Below are 21,032 nucleotides of genomic sequence, written 5' to 3' on the forward strand. Positions count from 1 at the left end.
TCATACAGACACACTCACACACACTCATACACAGACACAGACACACAGACACACACACACACATTCACACACACTCACACACACACACATTTATTTAGCACCTACAATGTGCCAGGCCCTCTGGTAAGCACTTTACAAACCCTGTCTCATTTGACCCTCCCAACAACCTTGGGAAATGCTATTAGTCTCTTTTAGTGCTGAAGAATCTGAGATTGACAGAGGTTAAGTGACTTTCCCAGAGGCACATAGCTAGAAAGTGCCTGTGGCCAGATTTTTTTCCCTCAGTTTTAAGAACTGTTTCATGAAAAGACATGTAAGGGGCAGCTAGGTGGTTCAGTGAGTAGAGCGCAGGCCCTGGAGTTAGGAGGGCCCGAGTTCGGTTCAGTCTCAGACACAACACAAAAACTAGCCTGTGTGCCCAGGGATTTGAAAAAGGAGGTGATCCCAATATCTGGGGGGTGTTGAAATGGGACAACTGTGAAATTAGTCTGGCTCATTCCATCTGAGAAGGGCTTTGGAAAAGGAAGACATGTTTTCTTGTAGAAGTGAAAGAGTGTCACGGAAGCTTTTTGAACAGGGAGTGAACGCCACCATCAGACTTGGGCTTTTCTTTGACATCTATGGGCATGATGGATTGGAGGGAGAGGGAGAGCTGAAATGTGGGAGACCAACCACACGAGCAGGTGAGGAGGGCAAGAGCTTGGATGGAGTGAGTGGAGGGAGGGGGACCAGGGGAAAGAAGGTGGAGATGGTCTGGAGAATGAGAGGAAAACACCAGAGTGGGAAGAAAGCAAACAGCCTTGGTTTTCATAGAGGCTGGGCATGAGGCCCATCACTCCGACTCGGCTTCCTAGACCAAGTCTGGCCTGCAGTGTTAAAGATGTTATTAGTGGACTCTAGGAGAGCAGTCAGCCAGCATGGCCACCTCAAGACTAGGTCCAGCTGGGTGAGCGCTACTGCCTTTGTTGACCCGGAGATCAGGGCGCATGATAATCTATTTCCTGCTTTCTTGAGGACCAGGGGGACAAGTGAGAGTCTATCTGAATGGCAGTAGGAGGGAGTCTTTGCCAATAACTTGGATTCATATTGTACAGAGACAGCAGATGGAGTGGGTTAGGAATTACACATCTGTGCTTGCCCCATTCTTTTGAACAATTCGATCAAAAGTGCTTTTCCAGCCCAAACTCCTGGACTGTCATCAGCTCTAATTGTGATCCCAAAGGTGCACCTCCCCAGCCTGCAAATGACACCACACTGGAAGGAAAGACTAACACCCTGGAGGCAGGACCCAAAGAGATCTTTAAAGGCAGGCTGAAATGTTGGACCGACCAAGGTGAACCAGGAAGAAATTATCGAGGATAATTGTGAAGTTTCACATTTCAGTCTAATAAAGTCGACTTTGTAAACCGGGCCATGTGGTTAGATTGAAATTCATCAATCAATGAACACTAATTAAGCACTAGGAGCTTGCATTCTAATAGGGATGAGGTGGGTTTGGCAGCATTGTGGGGCACGTGAAAGGGAGGCAGAGGCAACTTCTAGGGGCCAGTGCCATCCCTGAATCCGGCTGAGTTTCCAACAGCACCAGATGAGTGGTTAATTCGGGGGAGGGGATGGAGATGGGGACCCCCCCCCCAGCTTTTATGGTCCTTTCAGGTCTAGAAAGCTCTCTCTGTAGGGAGTCTCCCTTTAAAATAAGGTAGGGAGTGCTCACCACCTGAATTTACAAATAAGGCAGCTGAGGCCCAGAGAGGGCCGGAAAAGGTCTGAGGCAGGATTGGATTCCAAGGCCGAGCTCTCCTAAGCCCTGCCTCTGCCCTGGGCCAATCTCTCTCTGGCGAAGGGCTGCCTCAGTTTCCCCATCTCTCAAAAGATGGGGCCAAATTCGATGATCTCCCAGGTTCCCTTCTCCCTCCAACCCCCAAAGTCCTAAGCGGGAAGCAGTGGGGCCAAGGCCTACTCGGTCCTAGCCTCAGTCCTCGGCCCTGGAGCGGGGCGGCCCTCGGAGCTGGACCACTTGAGCCTTCTTTGGCGAAGGGGGGGAGGGGGGAGAGGTACGGATTGGGAAGCGCAGAGCAGACCCAAGGGGTGGACACCGGAGGTGGGGACCCAGTGAGTCCTCCCCCTTGGGGGGCGCGGCCAGGAGAGAAGAGGAATATTTGGATTGTCAGGGCCTCAGCCGAGAGAGGGATTGGGAGGGGGCGGGACCAGAGGCGGTGGGAAATCGGTCCTCCCACTGGGGGGGGGGGGGGGGGGCCAGGGGCGGGGCAGCTGAGAGTCTGAGCGCCAGGGGCAGGCGTTGGCAGCCAGTGGATGAAGGCTAGTGGTCAGAGAGGATCTGCGCTGTTTTAGATCAGCCGGCAGTCTAGAGAGGGTCAGGGTCTTGGGACTCCACAGCGCGTCTCCAGCCTCCGCGCTCAGCACTTCGAGGAATCCGCGGGCAGCAATGGCATCAGCGGTCAGGACGGCTCCTTGTGCCCCAGCCCAAGGTTTCTCCTAGAGTGTCTAATCCCCGAAGTCCCGAGGCATCTCCCTTCCACTGGGCGTCCGAGGACTAGAGCCCAGGGGACCATCCAGAGGGCAGGAGCGGGCCGGGCCGGGCCGGGCCGGGAGCTCCGTGGGGGCCCGCAAGTCCGCGGCGCCCCATGTGCAGGCAGAGGCCACCGCCACCTCCGGACACCATGATCGTCACGCGTAAGCAGCGCCCCGGGACGCAAAGGAGATCCGGAGGGTGGGGGCAGCAGTGGCGAGAGGACGGGCCTCCTGAGGGCCTGGGGTCTGGGCCAGGAGGCGCTGGCGTATGAGCTGGCTGCTACGGGGCTGGAGGGGCTCCAGGAGGCCCAGGGCTTGGGTGGGGGCGGGGGAGCCAGAGGCCAGATCCTCTCCCCCTCCCCCACAGAGCTCTGCCCCTCTGCTCCCAGCCCCGCTCTGCCCTGGGGAGAGGCGGGAGTGGAGACCCTGGAGTCCAGGGTGGGGTGGGCGTAGGGCGAGGTCCCTGGAGGAACCACCCCAGCCGGGCCTGGACCTCCTCGGACCGCTCCCCCTGGGCTGCTGTCTACCGGCCCGATGGAGGTCCCAGATAATCTAGTAGGCGCCGGCCCCCCGGGGGTAGGTTGGGAGGACTGGCCCGGCCCGGACGCGACGTGACGGAGCTGTTCCTAGGTGGCCTCTTGCCCTTCCCCCCTCCCGCCCCAGCCTCTGCCCTCTCTGCCTCTCCTTTCTCCCTTCCAGTCTTCCTGCGTAAGCCCAAACCAAGTGCCTTTGCCTCTGAGCCTGTCCCCCGTTAGATGGGGGTGGGGAAGGGGTTGATCCCTGTTCCTTTAAAGCTCGCTCCAGCCCGAAGCCTGTGAGCCTGGGCTTCCTTCCCGCTGGGGGAAGTTTGCCGACCTGGGGGCCTCCAACGGGGCAGCTCGGTCCGCCCTCCCGACAGCACCTCCTTCCCTCACCAGGACTCTGCTGCCTGGAGAACTGGCCCTTTGGGGCCAAGGGATAAATCTAGGGGCCTCCCTGGGCAGCTCGGAGGTTCCCGTTAGTTCAGCGCCCACCCTTCTCTCCTGAATGAAGGGCGGGAGCTCTCTAAGAGGCAGTGGGGAAGAAACCCTTGGCCTCCTCCCAGTGTGGCCTGTGAGAGGCTCCCCCCCCCCCCCCAAGCCCTGGGCAGCCTCTGGAACACCTGGGCCAAACCGACAGGCCCCCAGGAGGGCTGGGCCAGAAGGATTCTCCGGCATTTGAGGGTCACCCCCCAAAAAATCAGTGGCCACAGGGAGCCCATGATGGTTCTGCGGGGGAGCAGTGGTCAAACCTTTGATGCCTCCTGAGCCGCCTGCTTGCCGTCCTCCCTCAGGCTTTGCTCCTTCCTGCCGCTTTGGTCCCGCAGTTACCTTCTTTGCTGCAGCGGGAAAGGAGGAAGCTTTCCGAGCCTTTCCTTTCTAGCGTCTGCCTCCCGGGGTGCAGTTGTCTGCCACAGTTGTGGAGTCCGGGGCTGTTGGAGAGTGGTACTGTTGGGGACTGAGGCTGCTGGAGAGTGAGATTGTTGGAGGTAGGACTGTTGGGCTGAGGCTGTTGGAGAGGGAGACTGTTGTAGGTAGGGCTGTTGGGGCCTGGGGCTGTTGGAGAGTGAGGTTGTTGGGGGCTGGGGCTGTTGGAGAGTGAGGTTGTTGGAGGCAGGACTGTTGGAGAGTGGGGCTGTTGGAGGTATGACTGTTGGGGACCCGGCTTGTTGGGGGCTGGGAGGCTATTCAGGGTTTTGCCGGTCATCCAGCTATTAAATAACCGGCAGGATTTAAACTCAGGTCTCCCTGACTCCCAGTGTCCGGTCTTGTCCAATATATATACATAGCCTAGCTACCCGAACCTGGCCAGGCTCCTCCTGACTCCCCCACCTTTGTGAATTCCCAAGCCTGAGCCTAGGAGGTGCCAGGGAAGGGACTTTGTAGGGAGGTTTGGGGAGAGGGAGATATTTTTGTTTGTTTGTTTTAAATACTAGTGATAATATTGAATAGTAATAATGCCTAGCATTGATATTGTACTTTGGGGTTTGCAGGGCATTTTTCTGGTGTTAGCTCATTTGAGAAATCATTTTTATCCAGAGTAGCACCCAAGTATACCTGGTTTAAGGGGCAGTAAGGAACCCTTCCCAGACAGATGGGAAGGGAGAGTTCTCACTCCCAAAGCCCCCACCCTGCCCCATTCCCCATTAACTGTGCCCCCCCTATGGCCAGCCAGAATGCCCAGCCCTTCTCACCCCAATGTGAGAGGAAGGGAAGGTCACTGTTATGGCTCAGGCCAAAGGAAGATTGGGGGGATTATGGGGAGAGGGGAAGGGAGACAGGGACTATCATTTTCTCTTTAAAAAACAAAAGTACTATGTAGGGTCAGTGTCCCAGGGAACACCAGGTTTCTCAAATACTTGGTCCCCTTATCTTAGGGCACCAGGGTCATAAATTTGGAGCTAGAAGGGACTGAGTTCAATGCACCCATTTTACAGATGAGGAAACCAAGGCCAGAGAGATGAAGCACTGGCCCAGAGTCCCCCAACAAGTAAGGTTCTGGGGCTGTACTCAAACCCAGCTCTCCTAGACTGCCCCATCCAGCCCTCTGCCCACCATAACACCCAACTGCCCCAGGTGCCAGGCGTAGCCCTTTTCTCCAATGAAAAGGAATCCTGAGCACTTTGGACAGTCTGTCCAGAGAGAAGCATAACTTCCTACATCTGGTTCTCTGTCCAGTGTGCCCTACCCCTCCCCCCTCCCTGGGGAGTAAGGCTCCATTCTTTGGCTTGTCTGACCCCAGGCAATGCCCTTAATTGGCCCTATCTTTCTGATAAAATGAGAAGAGATCGCTACTGTAGAATGCTTTGCAAACCTTTAAAGCATTCTGGAAAGGCTAGCTATCCTTACTCAGGTATTTCATTAACAACATTCATTTTACACTTAATAACATAATGATTACTTCGAATAGCTCCCACTAACCTAAGGAAGGTCGTTTCTCTTGAGTGGAGGAAGTGGGTGAGACTAGAGTTGTTGGTGGCTGGATCCTGCCTGGGACTCTCCACCTAGGGTGCCTCCATTGGGTCTGCCCCTGAGTGGTTGGAGGGGGTGCCCCCAGGGTATATCCTCTGAGTGTTTGGAGGGGGTGCCCCAGGGCTCTGTCCTGTGTCCCCTGAGTGGTTGGAGGGGGTGTCCCAGGGTTCTGTCCTGTGTCCCTTGAGTGTTTGGAGGGGGTGTCCCAGGGCTCTGTCCTGTGTCCCCTGAGTGTTTGGAGGGGGTGCCCCCAGGGCTCTGTCCTGTGTCCCCTGAGTGTTTGGAGGGGGTGCTCCATGGAGAGTCTTGCCCTGCTCCAGTTGAGTCCACTCTGACTGTCCAGGTTCTCTGGCGTCTGGGATTTCACTCAGGTAGGTCCAACTCAGCATGAGATAGGAAAAGGGTTGGACTTTTGCCCTGAGCTTCCCATGGGAGGAAGGCCTGTCATTGTGGGCCTTGGATCCCGGCTGAGCATCATTTCCTTTCTGAGGAATTTGCTAAGATAGTCGGGCTCTAGAATTAAGGCTGTAGGTAGAGGTTATCTGGGAAGAAATCAGAGCCAGCCAGGGCCTCAGGGAGCTGCTGTCCCAGCCCTTTCAGTTACCTGGGGATCCTGAGACCCGAGGGACTGCTCTCTCTTTGCTTGGTGGGTACAGTGAACGGGCTGGTGGCCAAGTCTAGGACAGCTTCCAATGTCCCAGCTCTGGGACCCGCTGCTGACCCTCTCATGCTTCTTCCCTGAAATCCCTGGGTGAAGGGTCATGGCATCATAGGCATAGCCAGTAGGGGCCACTTGGGCCATCTGCAACCTTGTCTTCATTTTACAGATGAGGAAACTGAGCCTCAGGAGGAGAAGGATTTCCATCAGTCGAGGTGCTCTGAGTTATTCCCGTAGGGCCCTTGGGAGGCCACCAGCACCCACTGGCTGCTCCTTCTCACTGGAGCCAGAGGACGTGAAGGGGACATAAACTCTCCCCACCCATGGCCTGTACTTCCTGTCCTCCAGAGGAAGGGAGCTCACCTCCCAGAGAGCAGTAACCAGTCTCCCAGGCTGCATTTGGGGTGGAGGGCCTGTAAGGAAGGGCCCTTCCCAATCAGCCAGATCTCTTAAAGAGATTTTGTAGCTGGCCTTCCTGCCCCAGGAAACCTGTGGATCTGAGCGGGCTGGATTCTTCCTCATCCCTGCCTTCTCATGCATTTATTAAGTATCCCCTGTATGCCAGGCACTGTGGTGGGGAGGGGGATACAAAGACAGATGAAACTGTCCCAAGAATACCGGCTAATAGATTAAAAATACCCCCCTGTGGAGAGAGTACCGGGCTCAGAAACACCAGGGTTCAAAGCTTGCCTTAGACAGTGTGACCCTGGGCACATCACTGCCCCTCTCTGGGCCTCAGTTGGAGGGGTGAGTGGGTGTGGCCTGTGGCCTTTGGCCTGCAGGGCTAAATCTTGAGCTGGAAGGGTCCAGCCTCAGGAGATACTTGATAAATGCTTGTGGGCTACACTGAGGAAATGGTGATCGGGAGGAAGCCAAGGGTTTGGGCATCAGGGTGGAACTGGGGGAGGTCATTCACTGGACAAGGAGACGCCAAGAATGGCAGGTAGCAAGTAGCCAGGCTTTCTTCTTATTGCTTTCTTTTTTTTTTTTTTTTTTTTTTTTTTGGGGGGAAAGGGGGGGCAATTGGGGTTGACTTGCCCAAGGTCACATGGCTAGTAATTGGTAAGTGTCTGAGGCCGGATTTGAACTCAGGTCCTCCTGACTCCAGGGCTAGTGCTCTATTCACTGTGGCACCTAGCCACCCCCTGGTCAGGCTTTCTTTATCTATGGGCAGGGAAACCTTCCCTGGGCACCACTGTAGTGTCAATCAGTAGGGGCTGATTGGAGGAAAGCTGAGGTTCGAGGAGATGGGGGAAGGAGAGTCCCATCCACAGCCTCATCCCCAGTTAGCTGGCCTCATTCTCTCTGCTGTTTTCCAAAGACGCCTTTGGATACGGTATGCCTAACACCATCCTTTCAGAACAGTTGGGCCCCTGAAATTAAAGCCTCACCTCAGTGGAGGACCCCTCTTAGCCAGACCCCAGGATCCAGGAAGAGTCACCCCCCTCAGCCGGACAGGCCTCAGGAGCTGGGAGGGGGGGTTGCCCCCCTCAACCTAGCTGTCCCCAGGGGCCAGGAGGGGTCTCCCCCCTCAGCCTGGCTGGCCCCAGGAACAGTAAGGGCTCTTCTTGGCTTGTTTTCTTTCTCCCAAGTGGAAGAAGCAGACAGGAGGGGTAGGGAAGAAAGGCTCCTTTGAACTCACCTCTGGCCACTGCAGGATTTGTTTTGTAATGGGAAGGTTCTGCAGGATGAGAGGCATTCCACGAGGCAGGCACACAGGGGGCCAGAAGTAGTGCTGGGCCCAGAAGAAAGACCCTGAGCAGTTTCCCCTCGGAGGACTCCCCAGAGATTCTCTCTCAGCCCATCCTTAGGGTCCAGGCTGAGACGTGGACGGTGAGGTTTTCCAAGGCTTTCCAGAGATTTTCTTCCATTTGCTCCTCACCGATGCCCTGTGAGGTAGCCCCATTTTACAGATGAGGAGAGTTGAAGCTCACAGATTAGAGTAACTTAGCCAACATCAGGAGGTGGCATTTGCATCGGGATCTTCACAACTCTCTGCTGAAGACCTCTCTGCCTGCCAACAGCTGCATAAGCAATCATAAATGTCGGAGCCTGGATTTGAACCCAGATCTCATGAGGAAATATTGGGAAGCAGGATTCATTGTCATGTCAGGCCATCTCCAGGCACGCCTGCCTCTTTGGGGATGTTTTTTGCCCCAGGTGACTATGGGAAATGATGTCATGGGGCTGTCGGCTCCTGGCCCTCAGGCTGGAAGAACCTCCTGGGGCATCTAGTCAGACCCCTTTTATTTTATAGAGAAGTGACCTGCCCAGGGTCACGTAACCCTTAAGTGACAAGCAGGGCTTGAGACCAGGGCTCTTCCCCCTTCCTCATCACCGTGTCCAGTCAGAGGCCGAGTCCCATCTGTGACATCTGAATCTGCCGCGTCCACCGGATAGATTGGACCACATCATCTACCTGCTCTAAAACCCACCATGGCTCCCTAGGAGGATGGAATGCATGCTGATGGTTCTGGGCCAGCACCTTCCTCCATCTGGCCTCAGTCTGCATTTTCAGCATTTTGAGGCTCTCCAGGGACTGATTTAGGTACAGAAGTCCCACAGGGGTCTGGCTTGCCTTCCCTGGCAGTGGCCCCAGGGACCTGCTCTCTCTTGTACCCTCTGCCACCAGTACAGGCCTGACCATCTACCAGGTCACTGCCCTGAGCTCTGGGCTGTCTTCTGCCCCTGGGGTCCCTGCTGTGGTCGTCCTGGCCTCCCCACAAGTGACTCACCTGCATGAACGCTTTCAGCATTTTACTTAGCTCAGCTTTCAGAAGCCTCCTTCCTCCTCTTACACCCAGACTGTCCTGGACTGAGACCCAGTGATCTCTAGGCACTGGCTGTGATTTCTTCTTTCTGTCTGCCCCTAGGGTTTCTCTTTACTAGGAAGCAGTGTGCTTCTGTCCTGGGAGTAACTCACAGGCAGGTTCTTCCCCCTCCTCTGAGCAGGCTCCAAAAGACAGGAACCCTCAGGCCATCCCAAGAAGCCAGGTCAGAAAGGTCTGTAGAAAAATTCCCAGAAAAATCCCAGAGTCCTCTGCTCACATTGCTTCCCTGGTTAAGAAACTTCCAAGGACTCCCTAGCACCAGGAAGAGAAAATGTAAACACTGAAAGTCTCTCTGGGCTGGGCCTTTGGTGCCCTTCCCGACGTGGCTCCAGCCTGTTCTTCCAGGCTGATGACCCATTATTCCCCTTTGAGCTGGAAGGAGCTTGAGAGAGCACTGAGGCTAGCCCCCTCATTACAGTTCCTTTTTATTTTTAATTAAAAATCTGTTTTCTCTCTCTTTCACCCACCATGGAAAAAACACAGAGACTTTTTGTGGCAGGTACGCCTAGGCCCCTTGGTGTGTACCTGAGTCCATCCCTGGCAGCGGGAGGTGGGAAGGAGGCTTCCGCATCAGCCCTCTGGTGTCTTAGTTCAGACAGGTCCAGCTCCCACTGAAGCAGATTAAAATGTCATCGGGAAACATTTAACAAGTTACATAAATTTTGGTGGTTTTCTGAGTGAACGCTGTCCGCGGGGAGCAATTTCTGCTTGAGTTGTCATTGCATTGACCGAAGTTCTCGAGTCTGCCCATGTTGTTACTGTGTCCAACATTCTCCTGGTTCTGCTCACTTCACTTTGCATCAGTGCAGAGGGGTCTGCCCAGGTTTTTCTGAAACCATCCCTTTTGTCATCTCGTACAGGGTAGTAGCATCCACCTCAATCATGCCCCACAATTGGTCAGCCCTGTCCCAATTAACGAGCATCCCCTCGGGTGGCTGCCACCACAAAGAGATGCTAGAAATATTTTTGTGTTCATTCTAGAGTATCACTGACTCAAGGCTAAGCACAGTATGGTAACTCTGGGGGTGCAGCTCCAAATGCCTCCTAAAAGCCCCTCCTTCCTAGGCTGTCATTGTGATCAAATGAGGCAACATTTGTAGTGTTTAGCATCAATATACCATAGGTGCTTAATAAATGCTGCTTCTTCCCAAAGAATGTTCCCTTGTAACGAAGAAGAAAAAACCATTGGGCCAGACTTAACCAGTGTGGACTAGACCTGCCATTCCCTTGTTGCACTCCGCACCCATAGGCCCTCCCCTTTGCCGAGGGGAGGAGGGGTCTTCCATCTCTGTTCAGGTCCTACCTTGGCTGCTTCGGCGGGCTTCTTCCCCTTGCCTTCGGCATAGCCACAGTACCTGCTAGCTTGGCTTTGCATCTGTTCATGTTAGTTTTTCACGCTTCTTGTTTGTTGCTCAGTTGTTTTGGTCTCGTCCAGCCCGGCTGTGGATATCGCCACAAGAATCCTGGATGAATGGAGTGGCGGGACCCAGAGATGAGGAGACACTTCTTATCTCTGGTTGCCGGAAGCCTTGAGTTCTGGGTCCTCGGGGACAGAAGGGGATGGTTTTGGGATAAACGGCGGCTTCCTCAGCTCAGCCCAGCGGCTGGCACTAATGCTTTTTGTTGATGGAACTCGACTGATTAATATGCAGACTGGATGGGCCCTGCAGAAGTGAGTGGTTCAGCCATCAGTCCCAGTGCCGAGCCTTCAGGCTCCTTCTGATGGGAGGGTTAGGGCAGGGGGAGGATAGGGGAGTGTCCCCTAGGGAAATGGAAGAACAGGAGACCTCCTGAGGTTATTACAGTTGGGCATTCCTCTCCTGGTGCCCCTAGGAAGCCGGAGTCATTTATAGATTAAAAGCCCTCATCTCCCCCACATTAATATCTACAAAGGCCAAGGCATGGGAAGATGTATGTGGAGAGAGCCCTGGATGGAGAATGGGAGACCTTGGCTCAGTCACTTTCTGTCTATAGGCCTTGGGCCCAGCCCTTCCTTCCCCTCTGGGTCTCTTTCCTGCTCTGTAAACTGGAAGGCTATATTCCATGGTCTCTCTGGTTCCTGAGAGCTGTACCCAGGACTCATACATCATAGGGTTGGAGCAGAGTCTGCCTCAGGACCCTGGGAGGGAGGTAGACCTTTGCCCTTGTGTGCCGGGGGGCCTGAAGCCCCTATGACAGGGTGGGTTCAGGCCGATGAAGCCTTGAAGATGGGACCACCCAGCAGCAACAGCGCTGAGCAAATTTTACTGATGGTGGGTCAGGAGCGAGTGTGACCAGAGAGAGTTTGGAGTTACCTTGGAGAGGAGGGTCTAGCTCAGCTCAGGGAAGGTTCCCAGACCTTCCAGGGCCTTTGGTGCCAGAGCCTCAAGAGCCTCCAGAAAACCCCTGGCTTGTGCTCACTGGCCTCCCATTCCTGCCTTTGCCTTCCTGGAGGATGCCGTTCCAATCCAGAGGCCATTGTCCAGATGTCTCCTGCACTGTCACCCCAGTCCTCAGAGCCCCAGGGTCCCAGCTGAGGTCCTCGGATAGGCTGAGCAATCTCTTCTGTGTCTGTCACCTTTGGGTGATAGAAGGAGCCAGCACCTGCAGCACCCTGGGGATTCCTCCGGGACAGGGGCTCTCTGGCCTGATCAAATGCTGTTATCCTCCATGTTCTTCCAAGTGCCTTGAATATATCAAGTGCTTATTTTTTTTAAAGCAATTGGGGTTCAGTAACTTGCTCAAGGTTACACGGCCAGTTATTTTGTGTGGGTGCCAAGTCTCTGAGGCTGGAACTGATCCCGCGTCTCCCGACAGCAGGGCCAGCACTCTTACTCACTGGGCCACCTGGCCACCCCTTCAAGTGCTTATTGAATGAAGAAACAAGCTCTCTGTAGGCCTTAGGAGCTGGCCAAGGCCGGATGGAAAGGAGAACAGAATGGCTATGGGCGCTAGAAATGGCATTGAGTTCTGGGGAATGAGGCAGGGGCTGAGGCCATCCTCTCCTGTCACCATTTTATCAGCTAAAAAATGGCACTGTGGCCCCTGGGCCTGCACAAAAGGGTCCCCTGTTCTTTGCCTAATTGTGCAGGGCTACTTGGGGGAACAGACCAGCAAATAAAGCTGTTTCCAATAAAAATTTCCCGTTTCCTCCTTAGCACATTTGCAAGCTGTTTGCTTGAGGAAAGAGAGGAATAAAGGCTTCATTGTGCCCCCATTGTATTTTTAGAATCCAAAGGCATTTTTTGTCCTTTGGAGAATGGCCCCCAACATGACCCTCTTCCCATGTTCTCTGTCCACACCCACACCTCCAGAGTCTAGAGGATCCTTGGGCTCCTGGGGCCCAGCAAGCCTTCGATGGGGCCTGGGGAGCGATTTCACGTCAAAACCAAGCTTTTGTCTGATAGAGAGAACTGTGTGGTGCCAGGTTAGGACAAAGGCTCTGCTTCATCTGGGGAGGGGGGCAGGCCTCACTTCCCCTTTACAAGCACAGGCCCTTACAAGAATAGGTCTTTGGCACTGTCAGTTTTAAGTGGATGAAATGAACTGAAAACTCCTGAGAAGTGCTGACCCGGTACTGAGCGCCGGGATGAATCCTGGGGGCAGCAGCAGAAATGAGGAACTAGCTGTGCCCTCTAATGGTGAAGGATAATGCATAAAGAAAGGGCCATTAGGACAGATGTGGAGGCCTGGAGGTCCCAAGGTGAATGGCGAGGCCAGGAGCCCACGTAGTGACCTCAATAAGGCAGAGGACAGTGATGGGGGTGGCTGGGTCTAGAGGCAGGGCAGATAGCAAGGTGTGGGGGACCTGGGGGGTGGTGACAAGGTGGCACAGCCTGGGTGACCCCAGGGGACAGTGACAGGGGGATAGTATGGCCTGGGTGCCCCCAGGGAGACAGTGACAGGGGGGTGGTATGGCCTGGGCGACCCCAGAGGGTGATAATGGGGGGTGGCACAGCCTGGGTGCCCCCAGGGGACAGTGACGGGGGACAGTATGGCCTGGGTGACCATGGGAAAAGTGACAGGGGGATAGTATCACCTGGGTGATCCCAGAGGGTGATGATGGGGGGTTGGCACAGCCTGGGTGACCCCAGGGGCCAGTGATAGGGGGATGGTATGTATGACTTGGGTGACCCTGGCAGGATGGTAACAGGGGATAGGACAGCCTGGTGGTCCCTTCATGTTACCCCACTATAACTACAACTGTCAGTAATTATATACATGAGACGGTGTCCAGGAAATGTGAGGTCTTAATCCATGGTCGTGCCAGGTGCTAGCCTCCATGGCCTCTGGCTCTGTCCCTTCGCTGCAGAAACATGCTGAAGTCTGCCCAGGCTGAAACCTTCTCCTGGCCCTTTGGACTTTGTCCCCAAATCTCTTCTCTCTCCTCCCCTTGATCGCCAGACCTATGGGAAAGTTATCTGTGCCTTGGCATCTGTTTCCTGACCGCTGGGTCTCTGCCCTTGGCCAGCCCCCATCAGGAGCTGGGCATTCTGCTGCCAGCCCAGTGACCCCCCTTTCCCCAGGGGCTCCATTGCCCTTTCTCCTTGAGCACTCTAGGTGGGTGTGCCCTCCAGGGATAACCAGGCATCCTGTCTCTGTTCCCCTCCAGAAATTGAGGCCAAAGAAGCTTGTGACTGGCTGCGGGCAGCTGGCTTCCCTCAGTACGCCCAGCTGTATGAAGGTGAGTGGGGAGGGGCACGGACTTTAGCAGCGAAGCCCCATCATAAAGGATCTGAGAGGCCACCTGTTCTGGCAGATAGGGAGCTGGCCTCCAGGCCAGGGGAGCCTTGTGTTCTGGGCCTCCCTCTGACGTCCTGGCTGTGGGGCCCTGGATGAGTCATTCACCTCTGTGTTCCAGGCCCCTCTTTTAAGAAGCTGCCTTGGCTGGGGAAGGTGGACAGGCATCAGGGACCCCGATGCACAAGCTCAGTTCCTCTCCTAGGAGGCTCCTGCCCCTGCCCCCTTTGAGACCAGGACAACAAAGTCAGGGTGTACACAGAGTGAAGCGCCATCCCTGGTTGGCTGCTGGACAGGCGGGGGCTGAAGGGCTATTTTCCAGCTTCTGTCTTGGGCTTTTCCACCTTTTTCCTCATTATTTCCTCTTTCACCGATCACTTGCTCACTCTCACTGGGTCTCGTGCTTGGCAGCTTTCCAGGTGCCGTGCCAAGGATCCTAGCTCTGTGGTCACCAAGGGGGCACCAGGCCTGGAGTTGGGAAGACCTGAGTTCAGATCTTAAACACTTCCTAGCCATGTGACCCTAGACAAGTCACTTTGCGCTCTCTGGGGATTGACTGATCCCAGAAGGCTCCAGGTCTGACGTGAATGGTCTTTGGGAAGATGGTGCTGCAGCAGCCTCAGTGGTCTCCAGCTTGGTAGACCCCCCCCCACCCCCACCCCACGTGTGCCAGCTGCCTTCACAAGGGCTTGTCTCTTGCCCTCCACAGATCTCCTGTTTCCCATTGACATCATGCTGGTCAAGAGAGAGCACGACTTCTTGGACCGAGACTCCATAGAGGCTTTGTACCGGTAAGTGGGAGCCCTGGTAGACTTCTGGGAGAGGCAGGAGTGGGTGGAGGGAAGCGTGTCTTGTCCTGTGCAGGTGTGCACTCTCAGGCTGCGCTCAGAGTCGAGCTGCTTTGTGTTTGGACCAATCCCAGGCTGTTTCCTGCCCAGCATCTGTCTGGTGATTTCCAGGGGCCAGAAAGGCCTCCCCTTCCCAAACCAAGGACTTGTGTAGAGGTTGCCTGGATTTACTCACACCTCTTTTAAAACTTGGATTCATTCTGTGACTTGAGCAAGGGGCCTCTTACCTGGAAAGGGCCCGAGGTAGAATGTTTCTTTGATTACTTTAATTGTAGGTAGAGGTGGACTGGGGAGCAGGATACCCCTCTTTAAGAGGCTTGGTGTTCCGTCCCTGAGGGGTCCCAGGGCAGGGAGGAAAGAGCTCTGGAAATGGACTAGATCGGGGTGAATCACCATTGTTAGGTACAGTGGAAAGATTAGCTCTGTAGTCTGAGGGGGTGTCCCACCTCTGGACCCAGGAAAGACCCTTCGCCTCCCTGGGCCTCAGTTTCCTCACCTGTAAAATGAGGGAGTTGGACCTGGTGGCCTCTGAAGTCAGCTTTAGACCTAGCGTCTTATGGCCTCCAAAGTGAGGATTCTTGGGAGGAAAACAGAAGGGGGGGTATTGAGATGAAGTGAAAACATGGCCCCCTCCCCCAACCAATTTTCAGCTGTGGCCAGGTTCTCCACACACCTACTTTGGGGAGACCAGGTAGCGTGACCTCCCTTGGGATGAACTCTCCCAGGGGGCCCTGGAGGAAGTGGCCTTTGGTTTGAAGGACTGATGGCTTCCTGCCCCAGGAGGTCAGAGGGCCAGGTTGGCCCTGGAGACAGACTTGGGCTCTCTGAGCCGAGGCTGCCATGGACAGCAAAGGAGGGTGTAGCAGGGAGGCTGAGGAAGGTCCATCCAGGCCATGGCTCTGCTCTGAGGCCTCTGTGCAGGCCTTGGGCGTTGTGTTTACTCTTCCCAGACTCCACATCTTCCAGGGCTTCTTCCAACAGCTCACTGATCACTACAGAGGCAGGATCATGCTGCAGGGGAGAGTCCGCAGCAACAGAGGCAATGTGGTGGGGCGGTTAGAAGTCAGGAAGACCCCGTGTTCAGATCCTGCTGTAACCACTTGCTAGCTCTGTGACCCTGGGCAAGCCCTCTTCTCTGCCTTGGGGATCAGCGATGCCTCAGCACCAGTGAACTGTGGCCAAGTCCAGTGGCCTTTGTTTGGCCTCATTGTCCTTGGCCCTCTCTGCAGCCTTTGACCTGGTCAGCAGGACCTGCCCCAGTGGATGATGTCTCACAGACATCTTAAATGCAGTGTCCGAAGCTGGATCCTTCTCCCTCTGGAGCACTCTGCCCTTATCGGAGCCCATCTTCTCCCATGTTCTCTCCATGACCGGGTGGGCACATGCTGAAGCTGCCTCAGTGCCGAGGTGGGGGGGCAGGTGCCTCCGAGCACCCCGCCCTGTTCCCAGGACTCCCACCTCTAGTTTGGCTCAGACACTTTGGACAATGGCTTTATTTCCCTTTCATCGTGGCCTTCCCCTTGTATTTCATGGGGCTTTTCCTGTGGTGCCTTCATGGGGGCGTCTTAGGGGCAGGGACACTGGGGTCTCCCGTGCCCCCTAATTCTAGCGCCATCGAGCTCCTGGTGATGTCAAATGTCTCGCCCACCTTCCCCATTGTCCTGTGAACTTCATTCAGGAGCATTGACTGTCTTTTATCTGCCTTTGTATCCTCAGATCTTAGCACTGAAATGCTTGTTGACTGACTGGACTGACTAATGGCTGGTCAGTCACGAAGGGCTGAATCTAATAACAGATTTGAATAGGGGAGAGATATGGAACCCTGCCCTTAGGACCAGAGAAATCTCCGCACACGTTCAGGAAGCAGGAGGCGGGTCCTCACAAAAAAAGACTGGGGCTTATGTGAAGCCAACCCCGACCGTTCCTCGTGAGAGGCAGGGGAGCAGAGTAGTTAGAAGGCCAGACTTGGAGTCTGGGGGAGCCAGGGCTCGGGCCTACCCCGTCACTTATCATCTCTGTGACCTTGGGCAAATGAAACAACTGCTCTGAGCCCCTGCAGTGCCCGAGATGTGTCAGGGTTGGGGCTTAAGCTCATGGTGCAGCTCTGGCCCGGCCTCAGTGGCAGGAAAACCCAGGGAGTTCCTGCCTTTTCATAGTCACAACACCTGGTTTTGTAGCATCATCCTGGGAAAACATCAGTGCCATGTGATGTCCCCCTGTTGGAGGCCATGGCCAAGAGGGGACTCAAGTGGCTTGAGCCACAGCACTTGAGTGGGAGCCAAGAGTCAAGACCAACTCTGCAGTCCACAGTGCCAGGCGGCCTCTTGGCAGCCTTTATTAGCAGGCCATGAGTGCGAGGGAGTTTTCAGTAAGGAAATCTCTCCACCAATATAGACTGGCATCTTTCTGACAATCGATTGGTCTTGGAGAGTTGCCAGGGGCACTGAATTTCCCAGGATCACGCACTGAAATGGGCCAGAGTGGTCCTTCTGACACTGAGGCTGGCTCCCCTTCCATGTGGATGTGGTCCATCTCACCCTGTCTGATTTTTTTAAAAAATCAGGGCTTCTGCAAAATTAGCATAAATGCCCCATATTGTAGGATTTTGTTTGAATTGGGCCTACCATCAGAGACAGAGGAGGTCAGAAAAATTTGGGGTCATTGCAAGGCCTTTAAAAATGGTTCCTCCATGTCCTTTTTTGGATCGGGAATGAGCAGAGAGGTGTGGTCTCATCTCTCTGGGCCAGTCATCCCATTTCTGGAGCCTTGGGCCTCTTCACTTTCCCAGAACCCTGGCAGCTCCCTTCATTCAACCAGCCTCAGCTTTGCTCATGGAAAAACAGGGTATTGGAATAAAGCCCCTCCCAGTACCCTCATATAGGACCCTCCTTCACCCCTTACAGGCACACTATACCTCATTAAAAAAAAAAAAGAGGGGAAAGATTGGTAATTAAAACTGGCCAAGTTGGCAGGACCTCACCTATAAAGAAATAGCCCCCTGCTTTGATGCTATTTTTTTAATGGTGTGACTTAATTTTTTCATCATGTTGTGAAATGTGGTACAAGTTGCTGGTCTAAACCTAACTTCTGCCAAAATGCTGCCATCTTGGGCCATTGTAGTGATGACGAGTCTCTTACAAGTAATTGGGTTCTCAGTTTACCCACCACTGGGTTGAGTGGGGTGGCCCGTGATTCTTCCCCTTCTCAGCTGTGCTGTGTCGTAACCAGCACCCAGTCATTTCAGGGGGGCTCGTTGGAGCACCTTTGAGGCCCAGAGGTCGAGCTTTGGCTCCAGATTGAAGGATGGCAGAGAACTCTGCAGGAGGACCAAGGTTGGGGGATCAGCCACTCACCCCCCAGGCCGGCCGTGCACCCTAGGCTTAGCCCATGAAATGAAGCCCGACACTGTTGTCTGTGCTAGGATTTCCCAAGCCAGCTAGTTTGACTGGAGGCCCAAAGCAAGCCCCATGCGGGCACCCTGGCAATTCCCGTAGTGATTTCAGCAAGGCCAGGGTCTCTAGCCAGCTTTCCTAGGAGAAATGTGCTCTTTTTTCTTGTTTACATCTTCTCTCTCCCTTCCCTACCCCCTCCCCTTCACTTCCTTTTGGAGCCCACTCTGGGTTATCTGCCACGGCTGCCTGGGGCCTTCTCCTATAAACAGGATGTTGACCCAGGGAGCCTTTAATCTGCTCAGGGCCAGGAAGGCTTATCAGTCAGGCCCTGAAACATCAAAGGAGGCCCAGGACCTGCCTGCAGCCTGACCTAGGTGTTCTGTGTGCATTAACAGCCTATCCCATAAATAATGGTCAGGCCACATCAGCCTAGAAGGCAGAAAGCAGAGAGGCACAGATGGGGCTGCCCAGAAGAGCCATATCGGGGCTTGCTGAGGACCCACACAAGTGGGGGTCATCTGGAAGCCATCAGAGGGAAGCAGGGCCTGCAGGCTCGGGCCATTTGGGCCAGGATGTTGGCCCAGGTTGACTCATTAGAACCCCCATTACTCCATGACATTACATGGGCTTTTATTTGAGGATTTTATTTTCAAGAAAATTAGCCTTGGCCCCAAAGTCAGGCTGGCTTGGTTTTGGGCCCTGGAAGGAGGAGCTGGGGGCCCTGAAGGACCCTGGAGTCTCTCTGCAACAGAGACGTCTGAAGGCACCCTTTAGAAGAAAGTCTGTTGGGATGGCTAGGTGGCGCAGTGAATAAAGCACGAGCCCTGGAGTCAGGAGGAACTGAGTTCAAATCTCACCTCAGACACTTAAGACTTACTAGCCATGTGACCTTGGGCAAGTCACTTAACCCCAATTGTACTGCCCTCCCCTTTCCAAAAAAAATACAAAAATAAAGGAAGTCTGTTAAGCTTTGAGTGCTGGGATTCACAAAACCCACCTGTGAATGTCCTGGTTAGAAGTAGGCCATGGCCTACTGTCTTGTTCAGGCAGGTAACAGAGAGCCAGGCATTTCTTCTCCAAAAGGCATTTCCCAAAATGACACAAGGATGTTGAGTACCGGGCTCTGTTTGTCCTGTTGAAATGCTCACCCCACTGCTCAGACGGAATGTTACCTTTCCCCCGGAAGGTGCCCGCTCATTCAGAAGACTCCCATACTGGGAGGGGGTAAGGATGGTCTCCCGTGGGGTGTCTCCAAGGTCCACCCCCCCGGTGGTGGCTCTCTCCCAGGGCCCATCCATTACCATTTCTCCTCTCTAATTGGGTGGGCAAGGGCAGGGGCACACCATTGGCCTCAGTTTGGCCACCTGTTTTCTGCTCATAAGCCAGTGGGACGTTGTGTGCAGCTGCATAGGCCCCCCAAAACAGATTTGCTCCAGGGTCACCAGGCTCCTGCAATGGGAAGCAGGTAGTAGGCCTTATAAACCAGTCCTATTGTGGTATAGAGAGTGGCAGGCCATAGTGGGTAAGGGGACTTACCCATAGAGCTATTTGCAACCATTTGTCAATGAGTGCATGAAAAAGCACAGATAAGCCCTTTTCAGATGCCAAGGACACAAACAAAAAACTAGACAACCCCTGTCCTCAAGGAGCTAAGACCCCAGGCTCCATAGGGCAAATTGGCCAAGGAGAGAGGCGGCCACTGCCTTTTCATCTCCACTGATTCAGCCTTCTCTCTGACGCAGAGCCAGCTAACAGGGCAGGGGGCTTGGGTGGTGTCCGCCATGACAGCGACTTTGGAATCCCCCCAGCCAAAGGCAGAGTGACAGAACCTGGGTTCCATGTTCCTTTTCCCTGGAGATGGCCACATCCTCCTTGTCGAGGGGCGCAGAGGGACATGAGGCACAGGACGCCCTTGGCCACTGACTTGGGGTTGACTGGGGGGGACATTGCTGGCACTGCCCCAATTTGCTGAACACACTTATTTCTTTGCAGGCGCCTGAACACGTTAAATAAGTGTGCAGTAATGAAACTGGAGATCAGCCCCCACAGGAAACGGGTAAGGACTTTGATGGCCCATTGGCAGCCCCAGCGGCTCACCGCCACCACGATGCCCCAACGGGCTGCTGTCCTGAGGCCCTGGGGAGTGGGGCAAGGGGCACCCATAGAGGCTGGAGGCCCTCTGCTCTGAATGGGAAGCAACAATAGCCTGGCCTCCTTCTATCCACATGTGCCAAGGGAGGCTGGATAATGTGCAAGAGACAAACGTCATACCTGGAAAGACTAAGCTCTTCTAGCCAGGTCAAGAGTGGTCCCCAGTGCTGCTGGAATGCGAGATGCAGAAGCAGAGGCCCAGGTCCTACCTGGTGCTGACACTTACCGTCCAGGGGAGAGCCTCCCTGTGCCCCACTCTGCTTATCTGCCGCCAAGGACGCTGGACTAAACCAGTAGCCTCTGAGAGCCCTCCTAGCCTGGAGCCTCAGTTTCCTCATCTGTAAAATGCCTAGGTTGTACCAGCTGGTCTCTACGGCCCCTCCTGGCACTGAGTCTATGAGGCCCAGGATGGACCTGGGGGTTGTTTCCTCAAGTTTTGGGAAGGGAGAGGCAGTTTATGAGGCAGAGGAGAGAGGGTGCAGCCTCTGGGACAAGGGCAATTTCCCTGCCCCACAGCACATGCTTCTCTGGGGAGCAGGTTTTTCATGAAACACCTTGGATCTCCTGGGTTGCCTCATTCTGCGAATGCTTCTGAGGGGTCAGCCTGTGTTCCCTCTGCTGGTGAAGGGGAGTCAGTGCCCCCAAGTCTGAGAGGATAGAGGCCTGAGCTCTGCCCTCAGGGATGGTGTGGACATTAGGACAGCCAGGCTCAGGGGGCTGCTCTGAGGGGGACTTCCCAGCAGAGTGGTGGTACTTCCCATGCACCCATTCCCCAGGCCTGCCACTGGGGGAGGAGAGAAGGCCCCCACTAGTGGAACCCAGAGACGTTAAACCTCAGTTGTAATGGGCTGCACTGAACAGAGTCAAGGGCTCATGGTTCAGAGGGCCTAGTAGAGATATCCCCCCCATTC

The 21,032-nt window shown here is 54.7% G+C and overlaps 2 protein-coding genes across 2 annotated transcripts in view; one reads left to right on the forward strand and one right to left on the reverse strand.

Annotated features, from left to right (window-relative positions):
• The window catches only part of LOC138174635 (class I histocompatibility antigen, Gogo-OKO alpha chain-like), a 529,286-nt gene that overhangs the window by 232,441 nt on the left and 275,813 nt on the right, over positions 1 to 21,032 (reverse strand). The window lies entirely within an intron of this gene.
• DLC1 (DLC1 Rho GTPase activating protein) overlaps positions 1 to 21,032 on the forward strand; it is a 212,505-nt gene that overhangs the window by 161,685 nt on the left and 29,788 nt on the right. The window contains exons 6-8 of the mRNA XM_069104844.1: positions 13,603 to 13,674; positions 14,440 to 14,521; positions 19,963 to 20,113. Coding sequence (XP_068960945.1) covers positions 13,603 to 13,674; positions 14,440 to 14,521; positions 19,963 to 20,113 — 305 coding nt within the window. The remainder of the gene's footprint in view (positions 1 to 13,602; positions 13,675 to 14,439; positions 14,522 to 19,962; positions 20,114 to 21,032) is intronic.

Source organism: Petaurus breviceps, unplaced genomic scaffold, assembly GCF_028583685.1.
Source record: "Petaurus breviceps papuanus isolate PSGF00001 unplaced genomic scaffold, PetGlider_PUasm1.0 689, whole genome shotgun sequence".
NCBI lineage: Eukaryota > Metazoa > Chordata > Mammalia > Diprotodontia > Petauridae > Petaurus > Petaurus breviceps.